The sequence below is a fragment of the Harmonia axyridis genome, chromosome 6, assembly GCF_914767665.1.
Source record: "Harmonia axyridis chromosome 6, icHarAxyr1.1, whole genome shotgun sequence".
Lineage (NCBI taxonomy): Eukaryota > Metazoa > Arthropoda > Insecta > Coleoptera > Coccinellidae > Harmonia > Harmonia axyridis.
In genome coordinates this window covers 24,877,935-24,897,961 of record NC_059506.1, presented here as the reverse complement: position 1 = coordinate 24,897,961, position 20,027 = coordinate 24,877,935, and the positions used below count along the sequence as shown (strand labels likewise).

The window sequence follows — 20,027 nt, the reverse complement described above, 5'->3', positions numbered from 1 at the left end:
CATATTTTCTGCGCAACTCCTAGTATTTCGCATATATGTATATATACTCACGTTAAAAAATTACCCGCTCACATAACATACCGTGCACACCATTAAAGTACGCCAGACGACTGCGACGGTTGCAACATGTAGGTATATAGTGTGGTTAAATGTTCCGATTCGTGATTTCTTTACGAAAACAAAGTAAATTTAAAATATTAGGCAGTTCGGCAAAGTCACCTTCGTTGGCAAAGTCACACCGCTCTACCGTACCTGAAATGGACATACAATGAATGTTCACTGACTCACTGTTAGATGTACAGGGTGGGTAAATTTCGATGTTTTAACACTACAAGTTTTAAACCAGAGGAGATAGACAAAATTTGATACCCCATTCTTGGTCTCTTATCCTGAGAAACTTACAAGAGTAGTATTCATTTTCGGCCACCTTCTTTTGTTTTCGAGTCATAAGCGAAAATTGAAAAATGGCGATATCGAAAAAAAATTCATATCTCCGGTAATACTGATGATAGAGCTCTGATAATAAAATATCATAGAGGCACTTTTTTACGTAAAATCCAGTGGCGTGCTCGTCTTCTTGACAGAGTTTTCAATTACGAAGCTATGAACCAAAGTTATGTTTTCTCAAATGGGATCACTATATTTCTGTTCCATTTTTTGAAAGCTTAATTATTCCTAATTTCAAAAATATGTAACATCGTATGGTTTGTATCAATATAAATAATAAAAATGATCAAAAACCCTTTTTTCAGTTGAGAGTTTCAATATTTCTAAGGTTCCGAATGTTGCTGAGCACAGAAAAATTTAGCATCGTATTGAAATCGGACATATGTTCCCATAATGATTTGTTTTGTTAAAATAACATGTCTTTTCATGCAGCATTGTCGGTGAGCTAATAAATCACCCTGTATAGCATGAGCATTTATTTCATAATTCAAATAGGTATTATTGATGTTGAATCCAGACAATTTCTCCACACGGAAATTTCAACATCTAGTGAAACTTCTTTTTTCTGATGATGGGGTATGGAGAATATGTTATTAAATCAAAATACTTCATTAAAACCAAATGAAAAAACATATATTTCAGACCTCTTCACAAAATTTGAATTCAAAATTTCAAAATATTTCATTGAGGAAACTTAATATAAATGAAAAGTAGTTTCTTATATTCTTCCTATTATTTTTTCCCAGTCTTTAATTTGGAGTAGAGCCTCTTTTGCAGCAACTCCCATAGTACCTTCAGTGGATATCGTTGGTTCAAGTTCTAGTATGTTTCTTGCTTCGATCAAACAACTTACAACCTCTCTAAGCCTGATTTTGATCTCTTCTTTCGTGACAGTGCCCCTTTCAAACTGCCTAGTCAGTAGAACCATTAGAGGTGCGTGTAATTCATATAGGGTAACACCTAGAATAGATTAGGCATCACTAATATCTTTAAAACTGACATCACTTACTCAAAAGCTAAATTAACCACATTCATATATTCATTGGATTTCTCAATAAGTGATCAAAGCACATTTTGACAAATAAGTTGTTAATAAAATGAAAACAAAGTAATTTCCACTAAACTATTTTATTTTCTGCGACAACTGTTTCGCCACAATGTGATTTCATCAGGCTATATTTTTGACTGATAAGAATACAGGGCTAATAGAAAACTTATATGGGTTACGACAAAATTCAACATAGACAAAAAATATGATTATTGCATAGGACATCATAAATTTTATAGGTATATTGTACAATTTACGGCCTTGGAATTCCAAACTATCTGAAGAAAATTCCAGGTGGTAAATTGTCCAATATAATGGATTCGGTCCTTTCTTGGACGAAATTTATTATAAATAAAATGAAAACGAAGTAATTTCCACTAAACTATTTCATTGCCTGAGACAAAATTGTTTCGACACACTGTGGCTTCATCGGGCTACATTTTTTGACTGATAATAATAGAGGGCTCGTAGGAAACTTATATAGGTGACGAAAAAATTCAACATTGTCAAGAAAATATGAATATTGCATAGGACATAATAAACTTTACAGGTACATAATAATAATAAAGTTTATTCACCAAAAAAATGTGTTGCAGAGTTAACATAGGCGTACAACTTTGCTTTCGCCGTTTTTTCCGAAATTCGAGGCTTCATTGTAAATCTGGTTATACATTTATGATTTAAAATATTTCTCATCGCTGGCCACTACTTCATCTTTCGGGCAGGGTACGAATCCTGCGCTGAAAAAACTGGTCGAGTTTTGAAGCGATCCACGAATTGATACAATTATTTACTTCTTCATAAGACCAGAGGTGCTGGTCAGCCAGGTCGTGTGCTATTGTTCGAAACAAGTGATAGTCCGAGGAAGCAACTTGTAGAGAATACGTTCCGAAGTATGTCTTGATCACTTTCGCTTCACGGATTCGAGCATTGTCATGCTGTAAAATCACTTCATCATGTCTCTCGTTGTATTGCTTTTGTCTTTAAATGCTCTGCTCAAACGAATTCATTGCGTTCGATAACGATCGCCTGTGATTTTTCCAGTCGGTTTTAACAACTCATTATACACTACGCCGAGCTGGTCCCACCAAATACTGAGCAGGACCTTGGAACCGTGAATATTCGGTTTGAGTGTCGACGTGGAAGTATGGTCGGGATATCCCCATGATTTTCTGCGCTTGGAATTATCGTAATAAACCCATGTTTCGTCTCCAGTCACAATGCAATGCAAAAATCACTTCCGCCTTTGCCTTGCAAGCAGCTGTTCAAAGTAAACAAACGCCGTTCAACATCTCTTGGCTTCAACTCGCACGGCACCCAATTTTCTTGTTTTTGAATCATTCCCATAACTTTCAGGTTTTTTGAAATGGCTTGTTGCGTCACTGCCAACTATCATGCCAATTCTTGTTGCGTTTGACACGAGTCTTGATCAAGTAATGCCTCCAATTCTGCATCTTCAAAAACCTTCTCTCTTCCACCGCCATTCTTGCCTTCGACGTCAAAATCTCCGATCTTGAAGCGCGGAAACCACTCTCGGCACGTGCTTCCACTAATAGCGGCCTCACCATAGGTATTTGAGAGCATTCACTGAGCCTCAGCCACAGATTTCTCCATATTAAAGCAGAAAATTAAAACCTCCTGCTAATGACGAGAATTTGGCTCGTAACCTGACATGTTTAATCGAGAATATTTTATGATGCATACAAAAATCGACTAATATTTCGATGGCGTTATGTTTACAAATACCTAAGTTTATTGTATGACATCTACGATCTATTTATTCCGACTACCTCTTACCGTTAAAGCCATCTATTGCAAAACGGCTGTAACAAAGTTGTACACCTAGTAGGTAATATGTTGGACAATCTACCGCCTGGAATTTTTTTCAGATACTCGTAGTATAGAATTCTCAGACCGTAAATTGTCCAATATACCTGTAAAGATTATGATATCCTAAGCAATATTCATATTCTTGTGTCAATGTAAAAATTTTTCGCGTCACCCACAAGCCCTGTAGTATTATCAGTCAAAAAAATGTAGCCTGATGAAGCCACAGTGTGGCGAAACAATTTTGTCTCAGACAATAAAATAGTTTGGTGGAAATAACTTCGTTTTTATTTCATTTATAATAAATTTCCGAATCCATTAAAAACCTAAGTTTTCTCCTTCAGAAACTACGGTTTACCGATGATGACATTTAAATTGAAAAGAGTAGTTCAACTTTCAAGTTTACCAACACATTCTCCTATAATTATTTCATTTCTTCACTTACCTCTGAGTTTGGTAAGACCAGGTTCGATAATGTTGAAGACCTGCATGATCTCTTTGCATAATTCTATCTTGCGCGAAAGCTGCTGGTCAGAAAGCTGGTAAATGAGGTAGTTGTCTATTTTTCCGTATAGTTGACTCAAAGACAGTTTTACCGCTAAACATATGTAGTGGTTTGGATGAAGAACGTTTCTATATTTCTTGAGCAAGAACTCCAAAGAAATTACGTCATTGCAGTCTATGATCATGTACTCCTGGTTTATTCTGGAAGAAGGTTATATTGTAATTTTTGGAGTATATATGTGGTTTTCGTCTACTTAGATTTACAAATCTTGAGTCTGAATATACAAATTCGAATAAGCGGGGTAATAGTTGAAAGTTATCATTGCTAGGCAACATTTTTCCCTCCGGCGGACGCAGAGGTAATTCATCGTTGACATATTAGGCCAATTGAAAAGTCCTCAGTCTGATGCAAAGATGGCGGTGCTAGTATTAAATCCATATGATTTTTAATTAGTACCAACCTTCAAACGATACGTGTCGACATTTGACAGTAGTCCGATCATTAGTTTGTGAGATATTGCGTTGTGAGTGTAGATACTTTTGTTATTTGAAAAAAGATGAAAAAAAAATTTCGTGAGTTAATGAAATACTGCTTTTTGGAGGAAAAAAATACAGTTGAAGCAAAATCTTGGCTTGATGAAGAGTTTCCGGGCTCTACACCAGGAAAATCAATCATCATTGATTGGTACGCTAACTTTAAAAGTGGTGAAATGAGTACCAAAAACGGCGAATGCAGTGGACGCCCAAAAGAGGTATAATTTTGAATGTCCGTAAAGTGAGATAGTAGACATTGTGAAGAAATCATCTGAACGTTTACATCATATCATTCACGAATATTTGTACATGAGAAAGCTGTGTGCAAATTGGGCGCTGCGCGAGCTCACAATCGATCAGAAGCAACAACGTGTTAATGATTATGAGCAGTGTTTGAAGCTGTTTATGTGTAATAAACCTGAATTTTTGAGTCGATATGTGACAATGGATGAAACATGGCTCCATCATTTCACTCTGGAGTCCAATCGACAGTCAGATGAGTGGACTGCATACGATGAACCGAATCCCAAGCGATGAAAAACACAACAGTCCGCTGGCAAGGTTATGGCATGAGTATTCAGGGATGCGTAAGGTATAATATGCATTGATTACCTCCAAAAGGGCCAAACCATCAACAGCGATTATTATATAGCGTTATTGGATCATTTAAAGGATGAAATCGTTAAAAAATGGCCCCATTTGAAGAAAAAAAGGTGCTATTTCATCAAGACAATGCGCCGTGTCACAAATCAATGAAAACAATGGCAAAATTGCATCAATTCGGCTTCGAATTGCTTCTGCATCTCGCGTATTCGCCATATTTATTTATTTGTTTATTTATTCATTTATTCACAATAAATACAATAATAAATTGAATAATTTTAACCCATCAACATATTCCATGGGGCGTCAATACATCAGTAAATTCTAGTTCAAAGCTGTTAAAATGAGTTTCATCCAATCTATAATAAGTAAAAGTAAATATAAATAAAGTCAAAATTCAAAATGAATTAACATTGAAATAAATTGAATAAAATCAATAAATTAACGTTCAAAAGAGGCTAAATCTTGAAAAATTGATAGCCTACAATCGACTATAAGACAAACATTACATACATGACAAACTATTCAAAATGACTAATCCAAAACTCACTCATAGTGTAGAAGGCTTTATTGTACAAAATTTTTTTAAATTCATGTTTCAACTTATTATTGCTCATAACTTTGAAAGCTTCAGGGATCTTATTATATACTTGTATGGCCACATGGGGTTTATGCTTAGCTGAGTCGCCGCGACCCTATGATATGGAGTTAAAAGTTCCTCGCATTCATTGTGGTGTAATTGTGGAACTCTCCATTTCGCGTCAGTTTCTCCTTGTTGTCGTGGATGTAAAGGATGCAGGAAAGTATGTACAAGCAGGTGAATGTCAGTATGTTCTCTTCTTGGCTGTCCTACAGCTTTCAGCTTTCCCCAATCCGCACAATATACGAATGGCATTTTTTTGTTTTGTAAAAATCTTCTTCATTTCAGGTCATCTCGCCCCCAGCGACTTTTTCCTGTTCTCAGACCTCAAAAGAATGCTCGCTGAAGCAAAAGACTTCAATATACGTACTACAAAATGGTATCGAAAGATACCAATTGAATTTTTCCAAAAAATGTGTTTTACTGGTAGACTGGGGACTTTTCAATTGACCTGTTAGCAACAATTTTCCTTCTGGCGCGGCGGAGGTATTGTAGCAATGTTTTCAAAATCATGACTGTCATCAAGGATTTTTTATAGTTTTAAGCCTTTGAAATTAGTTGTTTCGGATATTCGATTATAAAAGGACTTCTGTACAGAAATTTATGTAACCTAAAATGGAAATTGATATTTTAAAAATAATGTACCTGTCAATCAGTAGCCTCACAGATTTCGAAGAAATCGTATAACCTGGACAACTGATATTTTCTTTTGTTGTATTGTAGCAACTCCAAGACGAGTCGAAATTCAAGGGGTCGTTTGGTAACACGCATCCAGTCTTACACTTGGGGCACAAAAGGGCACTCACAAAAGTATTTAGTTCGGTAGGGTCACTGCACCTTCTGCAGTAACATTCGAAAAACTTGTTCTCTAGGAGATGCTCCCTTCTTCGTATTGTGTTCTGGAATATAAGGTAGAAAAAAATAAGAAACAGGAACGTCTAACCAAACCTTTGCACACTTGACACACAAAAAAACTTGTTTTTTTTCAGAGATTTTAGATAATTTTACGAGTATTTAAATATAAAAGTCTTGCCGTAGAATTTGAACCTGAGTTTATTTCATGTTTCAAGTTCTGATTGAAATGTTGGCAATAAAGAATGTTCCATAAAATCGGATTATATTAGGTGTTCAACTTTGCTTCCGCCGTTTTGCAATAGAAGGCTGTAGCGGTAAGTGGTAGTCGAAATGAATATATCGTAGATGTCATATAATAAACTTAGCTACCTGTAAACATAACGCCAACGAAATATTAGCCGATTTGTGTCTGCATCATTAAGTTATTCTCGATTAAACATGTCAGCTTACGATAGGGCTGCCATACGTCCCAGTTTGGACCATTGAGTCCCCGTGTCCCGGTTATTTATTCAATTGTCCCGGTCATAGTAATTTGCCTGTTATTTAGATGTATATTTCCTTACATAGAGTAGGTAAGAAAAAAATTTTCTTTTTATAAAATCTCAGCGGATTCCAGTAATCATAAAGCTGTTCCCGTTGCTCTTACATTATTTTCAAAAACTAAAGGATCGAAAATAAAATTATTATAATAAAATCAGTCACATAGCCAAATAAATCGTCTTCTTCAATCACTTCAATTTGTGTTAAATCCTTAGAGAACCTTAATATTTCCATACAAAGTATTTTCGATTTCAGAGCGTATAATACGAATATTTACTTCGAAAATAAAGACGAGTTTTTTTTATTTAAAGAGGTTTTAATTTTCTACAGAAAAATCATATAATCCGTTACTAATTAGTCTGCTCGTAACATGTTCACTGAAGCAGGCCTTGATGGTCTGCAGACGTTTGGCTGGTAAGACTTGGAGATGTAACCAAAAAACACTCTGATGGATGCACGACATGATTGTGAGGCCGATAAAAACCTAGGGGTCATAGTCCGGCATACCAGAGCAAGTCAGAACAGCACGATAAAAGCCTGTGTTTGTATCACAAGAGCTATGAGAACGTGCCGAACTAGAGCATTAGAGATCGTTACAGATCTCACACATCTTCATCTAGTAATAGAGAGAGTGGTCTATGAGGCCATTTTAAGACTCTATAAGGAAGGTACCGGGAATGAGGGAATTAGGAATAACAGAGCCTGGTACTCCCTGACTAATTACAAATCATCAGCGAACCTTCCCAGATACGAGATGATAAAGGAAATTAGAACCAGAAAAACTCTCATTACGATACTTAGTAGAAATAAAGATTGGAAAAAGGAGTCCACAATCCCAGTAAAAATACCATTAAATGGTACAGAGATGGTTCCAACTGGTGGTGGAGTATTCGGGACTGGTGCCAAATGCACGCTGTCTAAGTGTTAGAAATGTGATATAGCGATACATTCTGATAGGCAGGCTACAATCAAAGCACTCAGCTCACATATCATCGATTCTAAGATATTATTGAAGTGCCGAAGAAAACTCAATGAAAAAGACAATAATAACAAGGTCTTTAAGACTTGGTTCCCGGCCACTCGGGAAATAAAAAGGCCAACACAGTTGCCAGAAAAGGAGCAAATACTCCTTTCATCGGCCCAGTACATTAAAAAATGTGTTTCAGGAGAAGGAAAAAACCGAAAGAGAAACAACCTGGCGAAATCTTTCTAGTTTGGATCACTGCAAAAAGTTTCTTCGAATCTTTGACACTGCGAGATCCAAGAAGTATCTGGATCAGAAGATCAGAACTCTGAATCTGGAAGGCGAGCTGTAGATCACGGTATGGATGCGGGGGTTCAATAGACCATTAGGTCACAGTTGAACGGAACTTCCTTTATTAAATATTAATCTAAATCTTAACATGTTCACTCACCTCTAGAGTATAGGCATAACTCAGTGTTATCGGATAGTTTTCTGGAATATCAACGGAAGCTCTCACAGTCAGTGTAAAATCAATCCCATCATCACTATGGTTTGTATTTGGCACGCAGTCATGTGACATAAGGAAGGCTGTTGGATATAGTCCCCTAACATTAATTCCTTGATGACCAATTTCGAAGGCGTTCACCTATATATACAATTTCAATGAGGCACATAGTATTTCAATGTAGGATAGTATTGGCTAAGATACCTAATGTGAGGAACAGCGATAAAATCCTATTAGTTAAATAAATATAGTATGATGCGGTAATTCAAACATTTCCCCCTCCAATATCGCTTTGAGAGAAGGTGGGTGCAAGTAGGCATTTTTGAAATGATTCGGTCTAAATCTTTGTCAATTGTTAATCAATTTCAATTTCAGAAAAGAGAACATATATTTCAGAAAAGGAAAATTGTATTACAGAAATTATTAATTCAATTTTAGATAATTTAATATGTAACTCAGAATAGTACCGGATGTGAGGTACCAGTATAATTTACAACACAGGTATTACATAGATACGGCTATTCATTTTCATTAATTTTAAAGAACAGTTACAATTTCGTATTTCTGAATTCCAAATTTACAAATCCCAATTTCAATTTATATTTTCTTAAATCAATTTTTCCTTTTCTGAATTACATACTGCTATTCTCAAATACAAATTAATGTTTCTAAATACAAAGTAATTTTTCTGAATTCCCTATTCTGAATAACAACTTCCAATTCCGATCTTCTGAAATTCAATTTATTTCCCTCAATAATATTTTACGCTGTCTGGATTACAATTGAAAAATTATAGAAGAATTGACTATTGTTATAGACAATCCCAGTTGCATAACTATAATATATCTGAGTTATAATTCGCATTCTCGGATCATATAATTGTGATCATGAAATTCAAATACCTACTTCCAAAATTCCACATAAGGTATGGATTTCTTCTTCGGTATATTCAGTCAGTTTCCATTTTCTCAAAATAGTATCGACAACTGTGCTCTGGTTCATCAACCAGACTGCTGGAATGTTTTTTCTGATTTCGTTGTGGCTCTCCATGTCCATCAGGATCTGGAAAGCTGATGGATCTGTGCTCTTCAAAATAAGACATCTTAAGGGTACTATGGAATGGTAATTTGTTCGCATTTCTTCTAAATCGTCCCATTTGAAGAAATTTTTCGATAGGCATTCCTTCAACACGGAACATTCAATTCTTGTGTGACCATAGACTGTGTCAACTTGAGGACACTTCGACGAACACATAGGCCATCCACAGCCAACGCATCTAAAGTAAAGTTAATAATAATTATGTTAAATTTTTACATGCTTTTTCGGTATACTTCCATGGAGCAAAACAATTATCTAAAACTTTAAACGCAATATGAGAATTTTGATGACAAAAGCAAACAAGTACTATCCAAAAAACAGCATTGGTACTTTCGTTAGGTTTATTTCAATTATTTAATATTTTGTAATTCTCATCTTTATTCATTCGAATAATTCATTCAATGAGCTGGTATTATTCCCGGTGAAACCGAAATCGAACGAATATTTTCCAGGTTCCAAGTTTTTTCCAAGAATTTACTTCTCCCAATGAAGTTTAACTATAAAATTTCAAGTGTTTATCTCGAGTCTTTCTTTGATATATTCTGACCAACGATTTACGGGAATCAATTTGTATAGTATAATAATATAATATTGTGGCTTACCTGTATTTCTGCTCATCATTCTCCAGGTTTTTGTAACATCCTAAACATTGTATTCTTCCACCAACGCATGGTCCCACAACCAAGGGATTCTCTCTTATAATGATTTTTCCTTTTTTGATGTCGTTTTTTGCAACCATATATCTGAAGCAAACATCATCAAAGATAGTTGAAAGACTTCATTAACCACATGTTCGATTTAAACATCTCTTTTTTGATTTCAATCCTCACGTGTTGAATTTTTATGGCTTTATGAAGAATTATATACGTATTGTGCAACAAGAATAGTATATTGTGCAACAAGTGGGGAAAATCCAACTTTTCTCACGAGTGAGAAAAGGTTCACTACATGTTGCACACTATACTTTTCCTACAACTGCACAAATTTCAATAATTCAAGTAATGGACTCGATTCAATTCCAAATGGCTTTCGTTGACTGTATCTGTTCATTTCTTGCGTTTCCATAGAAACGACTTCTCAAAAGCTCAATTTTATTGGTCCACCAAGGGAGGTGTGGGCAGAGTGTCGTATTTCTCACAGTATGAGCAATAGATAGTTTTGAAATTGAGTAAGCTATGAAGAATATGGTACTTTCCATAGCAGTTATAGGAAATAGTATATTGTGCAACAAGTGGGGAAAGTTCAACTTTTCTCACAAGTGAGAAAAGAACTTTCCCCACATAATTGCACACTGTATTTTTCTCACTACTGAAAATTCAAATAATAAAATTAATATACCTGATTCAATTCGAAATGGCCTTCGTTGACAGTGTTTCTGCGTTTCCACAAAAACGAATTTCAAGAGCCAAATTTCATTGGTCTTTCAAGCGAGGTGAGGCCAAAGTCCATGAGGAATAATATTTCTCACAGTATGAGAAATATATTGTTTCGAAATTCAGTAAGCTATGAAGTATACGCTACTTTTCATAGCAGTTGTAGGAAAAGTCTTTTTGCTTACTGGTGAGACATATTGCACACTATACTTTTCCTACAAAGAAAAGTAGCGTTTTCTTCATAGCTTACTGAATTTCAAAACTATGAATTACTCCTTCTGTGAGAAACATTATTCCTCACGGTACTTTGCTCACACCTCACTTTATAGACCAATGCTCTTGAAAACTCGTTTTTATGGAAAAGCAAGAAATGCATAGACACTGTCAACGAAAGCTATTTTGAATGGAATCAGGTATATTACTTGAAGGTATTATTTAAATTTATGCTGTTGCAGTAAAAATTCGTTTTGATTTGGTTACTTGTAGTGCGATATATTATTGCCGAGGAAATGTAGATAATATGCAAAGTTAATAAATGCCTATATCTTCGTTCTTTAATAAAAATTCAGATTATGTAATGTCAGAAGATTAAAGGAATTAAAGCACAACACTTCAAACAAAACATCTTTCATTTCTGAAAATTGTCATATTATTTTAACTAACAGCCAGATCATTAGGCATGAATTGGAAGAGCGCCATGTGGAACAGATGGTGCTGGCACGGAAATGCAAGTTTCTCTGGAAGATTTATTCAACCTATCAAACACGTTCCATACTGTATGATTGTCCGCTTATTATTCTAAATTTCAAGGAAAATGTTTATGGACAGTTTGTGGGACAAAGATATTTTTGTACTGTGCATTTGCTGGCTTCCAAAACTTATTTTCATACGACGTTGTTGATCATCATTGAATACAGAAGAATTCTTCAATATGCAAATTATTTGATTTTTTTAATTTCAGAGGGTTCTTAGTGGATTGCTTCTCTCTTAACTGATTTGATTTTTAAGGAAATTTTTTATAATGTCACATTGTTTAAAAAAAGAGAATCGAGGAATATACCTACTGACTGATTGAGCAGGAGCTCTTTCATTCGTGCGATTATTGCGCTCTTGAATATCACAAAACTGTAGGAATAACTGATATGGCATGTGATTTGTTATGATGTTCTTGTTGTCGATAACTTTATTTATATCAGGGTTTATGTTGATACAATCCTCCTGATAATCGGCATGAATATCATTATTTAACGTATAGGGTGTCCCGGAACTATAGTGCCAAATTGAAACAGAAAATTCTCCTTGAAAAATAAATAGAAGTTCCCTCATATTTTTTTCTCAGATGTCGTTCGTTGCAGAGAAACAGTGTGTTGAATAGGAAAATTTGAAAGTGATTTGAATTCATAACTTCCACAGTTTCCAAAATTTTTCAATTGAATTTGAAAGAATCTTCATGTTCAACAGGTGCTTTATTTCGAAAAAAATCACATTTTCAGTTGACACCAGTGGCGTATAAGAAGGACATCATAGTCCCTTGTCTCCTCTTCTTTATACGCCACTGGTAAAATCAGAATTTTTCGTATTTTTCATTCAAATTTGCTACTTGTTCGAACCGTTTTCAAGATAATTACGCTTTTATGAAAACAAGCATACTACTAATAATAATAATAATAATAATGTTTATTTCATGATTAGTCTACATTCAAAACAAAATACAGTCATTTTACAATGTAAGAAAATATTGAAAGATAAAAAAGAAAATCGTGACATGAAACAAACATAATGAACATAATGAAAAATGCATTTGGCAGAATTCAATTTTATAATCCCAATTTCAGGTAACAACTGGATATTAAACCAAAAAAATAATACACTTTCACATGCATTTTTTTTCACCAAAACTGCTTTCTTGCTCTGCCAATGGCGTAAAAATAGGGGAGAAAAGGACCATGATGCTCTTCTTGTACAGCATTGGTAACAAATGAAAACTTGATTCATTTGATCTATTACAATCCATATTTGAAAACAAAAACAGTATAGGGATGTGGAGCGTAAATTCACAAAAGCAGAGGAAGACCTGTTTCACAAATTAAAAATTCAATGGATTCGTGGATTTCCCTCAATTATAAATAGTAAGAATAATGGTCTAATTGCAGTTACTCTCAAATCACAAATTGTAAATTATTTCCTAATTTTTTAATGGAAAAAGGCACGACCAATTCTACTTTCTGCCACATCGCTGAATAGGTAATCAAAATACCTTTCATTTGATATATCATAATCCATATATTCCAACTTGAAAAAATTAAGTAGAGGGTGAGGGGCGTAAGGGGTGAGAAATATCAAATTCAAAAAAGCATACGATAAATTGCTTTGAAATTAAAAACTGACATTTGCGAGGATTCTCGTCCAATTCTTTGTTCACTTTTTTATTTTTTTATTGACGAGTTACGTTACTTTTTTAGCTCGCTGTAGATCTGGAGATGTAAGTTGAAATTGATATATTTTTTTCAATTTTTTATTTTTTCTCACAAAAACAGATATGTACAAGTTGGAAGTGGAGTTTGTATATCACACAAAGGATTGAACATTCATTTAGGACAATTTGTACCTTTTGAACAAAACAAAAGTGGCTGTTGAAATTGGGCTTTGCTGGCTTTGGCTGCAGTAAAGGACTCGATTATAGAGTCCAAATCAATTTTCTGTCATAGCATCGATAGTACAGCAACATGATTAAGCTGAACAAGAACGATGATAGCTAATCATTCTTGCTGAAATACTAAAACTTCGTTCGGCACTAGTAACTGATACCGGCAATGTAAAAAATATTCATATACAATACAAATATTTTAAAAATTGCTTCGATGGTCTTGATGAATATGTTACTCAACAATTCGCGTTATACACATTCTTCAAATGAATTTATTTCAGCGAATGATTCTTCAGAAACATCTACGAAGTATTTTTCGATGATAATTTTTGCTGTATAGATTTATATCTATACAGCATTTATTACCTATTTTACTACTGGATAATGGTTTAGTTAGATCAAAACTTCCAAATGGGACACATTGTAACCGAGATAGCTACCTATTTGTAAATTCTAAAATGGAAATATCATTCTGTAGGTGATATTTTTGATTAATTTAAAATTGATGCATTATGATCTCCATTCTGACAATAGTCTCCAATTGAACAACAAGAAAATAATCGTACATGAAGATGTGCCAAGTAATATCAGCTATAATGATTCTATTTACATTTGATTTTTCATTATCAAACTATTCTTCCGAAATTTTGGCGAAGCTCCATGTCATAAAATGAATCCAGTCGTGATCTGAACGTTTTCCCATTTTATGATCTCTTGTAATGAGTTCACGCAAGAATACTTGTGGATAATGCGCAATTTTAGAATCGTAAATTGGATTGTTGTATCTGTTGTTTTCGTTACTGTTTTCTAATGAGGGGGTGATCGGGTGATTTTATTTCTTTCCTCATGCAGAATGAATTTATGCTCTTTTACATCACACTATTAAAAATGGTTGCACCACCAGCAAAAATTTGTGCTGAGGTAGGTACACCACCAATCATGCGTGAAAAATATACACATTTTTGTGTATCTTTGATTGTACAATAATTCTATCAAATTTTTCATAAATTAGAATGACACTGTTAATTACGGAACCAATTCAAAAGATTTAAGTCAAGAATATGCTAATTTGATAAACAGATATCGGGAATACACCTTAAATGAATTAACACATGACTTCTCTATGAAGATCAAAATGTCACTCATTCGCATTTAAAAGTTTATTCATACACTTATAGACTAATATCAATGAACACAGGTCTGTCGGAATAATTGTCGTAGAAATTGGAATATTCGTGGGAATAACATTGTTTTATTTCATTTATAATGAATTTCAATAATTACCAAATCCAGTACCCAAGCCGGATGCCATTGATCGAAGAAAGTGATAGTCCTAGAAAGCAACGTCTCGAGAATAAGGCGGGTGGGATAGGACTTCCCACGTTTCCAAGAATGTCATTGTCATGCTATAAAATCAATTTATCATGTCTCTCGTTGTATTGCGGCCGTTTGACTCTCAATGCTCGGCTCAAACGCATTATTTGGGTTCGAAAACGATCGCCTCTGACTGTTTCAGTTGGTTTCAACAACTCATAACACACTACGCTGAGCTGGTCCCACCAAATACTGAGCATTATCTTGGAACCGTGAATATTCGGTTTGGCCGTCGACGTGGAAGCATGGCGGAGACATCCCCATGATTTTCTGCGCTTGAGATTATCGTAATGAACCCATTTTTTGTCTCCAGTCACAATTCGATGCAGAAATCTGTTCCTTTTTTGCCTTGCAAGCAGCTGTTCACAAACAAACAAACGTCGTTCAACATTTCTCGGGTTTAACTCGTACTGCACCCAATTTTCTTCTTTCTGAATCATTTCCATGACTTTCAGGCGTTTTAAAATGGCTTGTTGCGTCAATGCCAATGATCGTGCCAATTCTTGTTGCGTTTGACACGAGTTTTGATCAAGTAATGCCTTTGATTCTGCATCTTCGGAAACCATCTCTCTTCCACCGCCATGCTGATCTTCGACGTCAAAATAACAGTTCATGAAGAGTCTAAACCACTCTCAGTACATTCTTTCACTAATATCGGCCTTCCGATAGGTATTTGAGAACATTCGATGAGCCTCATCGGCAGATTTCCTCGAATTGAAGCAGAATTTGGCTCGTAAGCTGACAGAATAACTTTATGATGCAGACACAAATCATCTAATATTTCGATGACGTTATTTTCACAAATATCTAAGCTAATTGTATGTCTTCTACGATCTATTCATTTTGAATACCAATTACTGCTACAGCCATTTATTGCGAAACGGCGGAAACAAATACACCAATATTTTCGATGGGATTTAACTCCGGTAAATGGGGTTGCTACAACGAAATGTTAATCTAGGGGTTTTGTATGTAGTTATCTCAGTTCGAACATAATTGATAGGCGATTGCCAAATGATTCATTTTTGTGGATGGTATGAAAATGTTAAAAAAAATTGCATATCGTATAAATTGAAGAATAGGCCTACCTTCCAATGGCCTCTGAACTTTTCACATAAAACATAGGTTTATTTTCTCCATCATAACTGCTGACGTCGTCTATATCAGATGAGGTGAATGGTGATTTGCACTTAGAAGATTTGCTGGTCTGAAATAAAATCTGTTAGTTCTCTGATCACGAAAGATTGATGAGATATTACATCAAATATTTGTAGTTATTTATGATCATTCTATTGAAGTTTATATTAAGTAGGACAGATAGTTTATTTTGGAAACTGAAGCATTTATCGATAGCTCCCGAATTTAACATTATGTGAAAAAAGAAAAGAAATAATTCCTAGGATTCTATCTAAAATTATCGATTTCATATATTGGTTCATATCAATAGAAAACTCCACAGACCATTTTCGTGGAAAATATCGATTTCTCAAGTTGAACAATCTGTTCATTTTCAAATAAATCAAGCGGCAGAACAGGTGGACAATATTCATGCATGTAAACATTGTTTTTTGTTTGTGGAGTTGATATACGTAAGTTCACATTTTTAACTCGTAGATTAGATCTTTCCCAGAATTGTAGACGGATCTTATGAAAACTTTTGTAACTGATCTATTTCTGCAAAGTTCTATGACTCATTGAAAATTAAAAGATTTTTCTGGTCGTTCCTATTATGTGAATTCTGTCCGAAAATTTAAATCGATTTTAATAAAAAATCCCTCCGAACTTCGAAATGAACATTCGGCTAGTTATTGAAGATATACAAACCATATTTAAACTCGAGCAGATGTGGTGCTTTGGAAATATTGAGTATTTTTTTAAAAATTTTTCTAAATATCAACAAGGTCGGATCACTTCTCAAAGAAATATTTTTTTTTTGTAATATGTTTGAGTTTTTGACGAGTTTGATTACGTTATTAACACGAAATTTTGCAGGAAGATTTGAATGATTATTCTATATTGGGATGTTCCTAAAATAGAGGTATAAACAAGAACGAGAGATTCCATGGATGACTTTAATGAGAAAAAGTCCCCCAAACGCTTTGTTTTCGAGATGAAGGGTGTGTAGGCGGTGTAGGGTGTAGGATTTTTTTTTTCTCATAATATCTGCAAAATACAAGAAATTCAGTATAGCTATTTCCATTTAAAATTTACATCACTTGATATGTCAATTTCGATTGCAAATTTACGAGTAATAAAGGGTGTTTTTTTTAGAGCTATAGAACTTCGAATTGCAATAAAACAACGATGGATTATTCGATTGACATGAATTTTATTTATCCGCAAGATAATCTTGTGGCATTACATTTTAAATATGATTTCTGGCATATGACCGCCATGGCTGGCTCGGATGTAGTCCAATCTGGACGTCCAATTTTCGATTTCTTTTTTCAACATTTGTGGCCGTATATCGGCAATAATACGGCGAATGATGTCTTCCAAATGGTCAAGGGTTTGTGGCTTATCCGCATAGACCAATAACTTTACATAGCCCCACAGAAAGTAGTCTAGCGGTGTTAAATCACAAGATTTTGGAGGCCAATTCACAGGTCCAAAACGTGAAATTAGGCGGTCACCAAACGTGTCTTTCAATAAATCGATTGCGGCACGAGCTGTGTGGCATTTTGCGCCGTCTTGTTGAAACCACAGCTCCTGGACATCATGGTTGTTCAATTCAGAAATGAAAAAGTTAGTAATCATGACTCTATACCGGTCAACATTGACTGTAACGTTCTGGCCATCATCGTTTTTGAAGAAGTACGGACCAATGATTCCACCATAAAGCGCACCAAACAGTCAGTTTTTCTGGATGTAACGGTATTTCGACATACAGTTGAGGATTAGCTTCACTCCAAATGCGGCAGTTTTGTTTGTTGACGTAGCCATTCAACCAGAAGTGCGCTTCATCGCTAAACAAAATAAAATGGACATAGTGCGCGATACGTATGCCGCACAGAACCATTATTTTCGAAAAAAAATTGCACTATTTACAGGCGTGAATCTATTCATGATGAATTGCCAAACCAAACTGAGAATAAACACTCAACTGCCCGCTCTTTTTCTCCAGAACATTTTTTGGTGGACCACTAGCAGTTTGAAAAAATGTAAAAAGGAACTGTGGTTTAATACTAAACTTTATGGTGTTTTGTTGTATCTACTTCAGATTTTGAGAAGAAAATTTCAATCAATTATCTCAAAATCCTCGGGAAAATTCAAATTATCATAAATTTCAAATCAGTAAGCTGTGATGTATAAATTTATCATTAGTTTTGATGCTTATTTTCCTGATATGTAACAATTATTCATAATAATTCTTCTGTTGTATGTATTTCATTTCTGTAAAGACATTCTTGTTGCAAAATTTTACGTAGAATCCAATGACGTTAATTGAAATTTCCGCAAACTGATATTTTATGAGATATAGCTATGAAATTATTTTTACAAATAGAACACCCCGTATATTTCTACATATTTCGATAGAGCTTGAAATTATCATTCCAAGAATATAGCTAGCTAATATTTTTCTGAAGTTGTGTTTGAAATTTGAATTTTCAAATTTTATTTCTTGGATAAGTTTGCTTTGGACGATGCGATGATGAATTGGGAAATTATGAATTATGGAGAAGTTAGTTGTCAAACATTTATTGGAACACAAAGTTCTGTTCAGTTCGCAATTCAGAAAAAAATTGAAAACTCAAATGTCGAACGTGACTTCAGAAAAAAATCGAGTGGCCCGTATTATTAGAATGGTAATTTTAAGCTCTATCAAACAATTTAGAAATATATGGGGTGTCCCATTTGAAAAAAAAAATTCATAACGATATCTCATGAAATATCAGTTTGAGGAAAAATTAATTAACGTCATTGAGTTATACGTGATAAGTTGCTATGACAATGTTTCTACAGAAATGAAAAATTTTCAAGGCAAGAAAAGTTACAGCAATATTTCGAAAATGAACATCTCCAAAAAACACCCGGGAACTATGTAACGGTAAAAGTTATGAAGTTGTAGTTTTTTTATGAAAAGAGGCTCTCAGACACTGACATCAGTTTTCATCTATCTAGTATAGAAATAGGACTTCCTCTTCAGAAGAGTCACATTTGGCTCAGCCTGTACATTTAATAATATTTCACATCATATTGAAAATCTATTGTACAGATCTGTTCAGCAGTTATTAATGATTATTTCTGGATTTACATTCGCCAGACATCCGAGATCTAAAGGCGTTTTACGAGCTGCATAATCGATGTTATTTGTGTAAGTGCAATCTGACATGTAATGGTCTAATTAGCAATCATAACAATAGGTGTTGAAGAATTTTATTCAGGAAATATGAGTAGAAGGGCTGAATAGGTTGTCAATAAATTATAAGCGAATTGAAAATTATGAGTACTTAAATTAAAACAAATTGTATGTTTTGCAATGGATGTTGATGAAATTTTACTTACCCTTCTCTTATGATGTTTTCCCATTTTGACCTAACACTGACTAATCTCTTAATTGAAAAATCGGGAGTAGACGATGAATAAAAGTTCTATCACACTATCTAATTGGAAATTCTAATTTTCTGGATAACATAGGAAAATAAGCAGATTGAAGCTGGCACTCAGCACATCGTGGATATCATACGAGCACATAAGATTTTGGCAAGTTTATTTAAAGCTTATCTGAATCCCACTGTTCTTCGAGTTGAGGGAGTATACGTGAAATTGTGGCCAACTTCTATTTTCAGCCCATTTTTATGCCGGTACCTTCTTGATACCAGCGCGGGAGAAAAAAACTTCTTACCAATAACAATGGAACCAGCAGAATTCAGTCTATGGTTTCCAATAACAATCTCCAATTAGGATTTTGTTATTCTCATTGCTACTATATTTTATCGTTCAAACGGGTGAGGCAGATCTATTTTTATTTGATATAAGATTTATGGACCACAATGATTGAATTATATTCCTGAAGATGTTCTGGAGATCGTTAATTTTTTTCAGTCATTTACTCTATACCGTAATC

General features: G+C 34.5%; 1 protein-coding gene across 1 annotated transcript; it reads right to left on the bottom strand.

The window, feature by feature from the left end:
• Positions 1–1,058: 1,058 nt before the first annotated feature.
• On the bottom strand, positions 1,059–19,765 carry LOC123682940 (SET domain-containing protein SmydA-8-like). The gene is made up of 8 exons (XM_045621793.1): positions 19,466–19,765; positions 16,048–16,166; positions 10,168–10,308; positions 9,374–9,743; positions 8,414–8,608; positions 6,249–6,502; positions 3,768–4,027; positions 1,059–1,407 (listed from the first exon to the last, which is right to left on the bottom strand). The coding sequence occupies exons 1-8, from the start codon at positions 19,487–19,489 to the stop codon at positions 1,166–1,168; spliced, it is 1,605 nt and encodes a 534-aa protein (XP_045477749.1). The 5' UTR covers positions 19,490–19,765; the 3' UTR covers positions 1,059–1,165.
• Between the last annotated feature and the right edge of the window lie 262 nt (positions 19,766–20,027).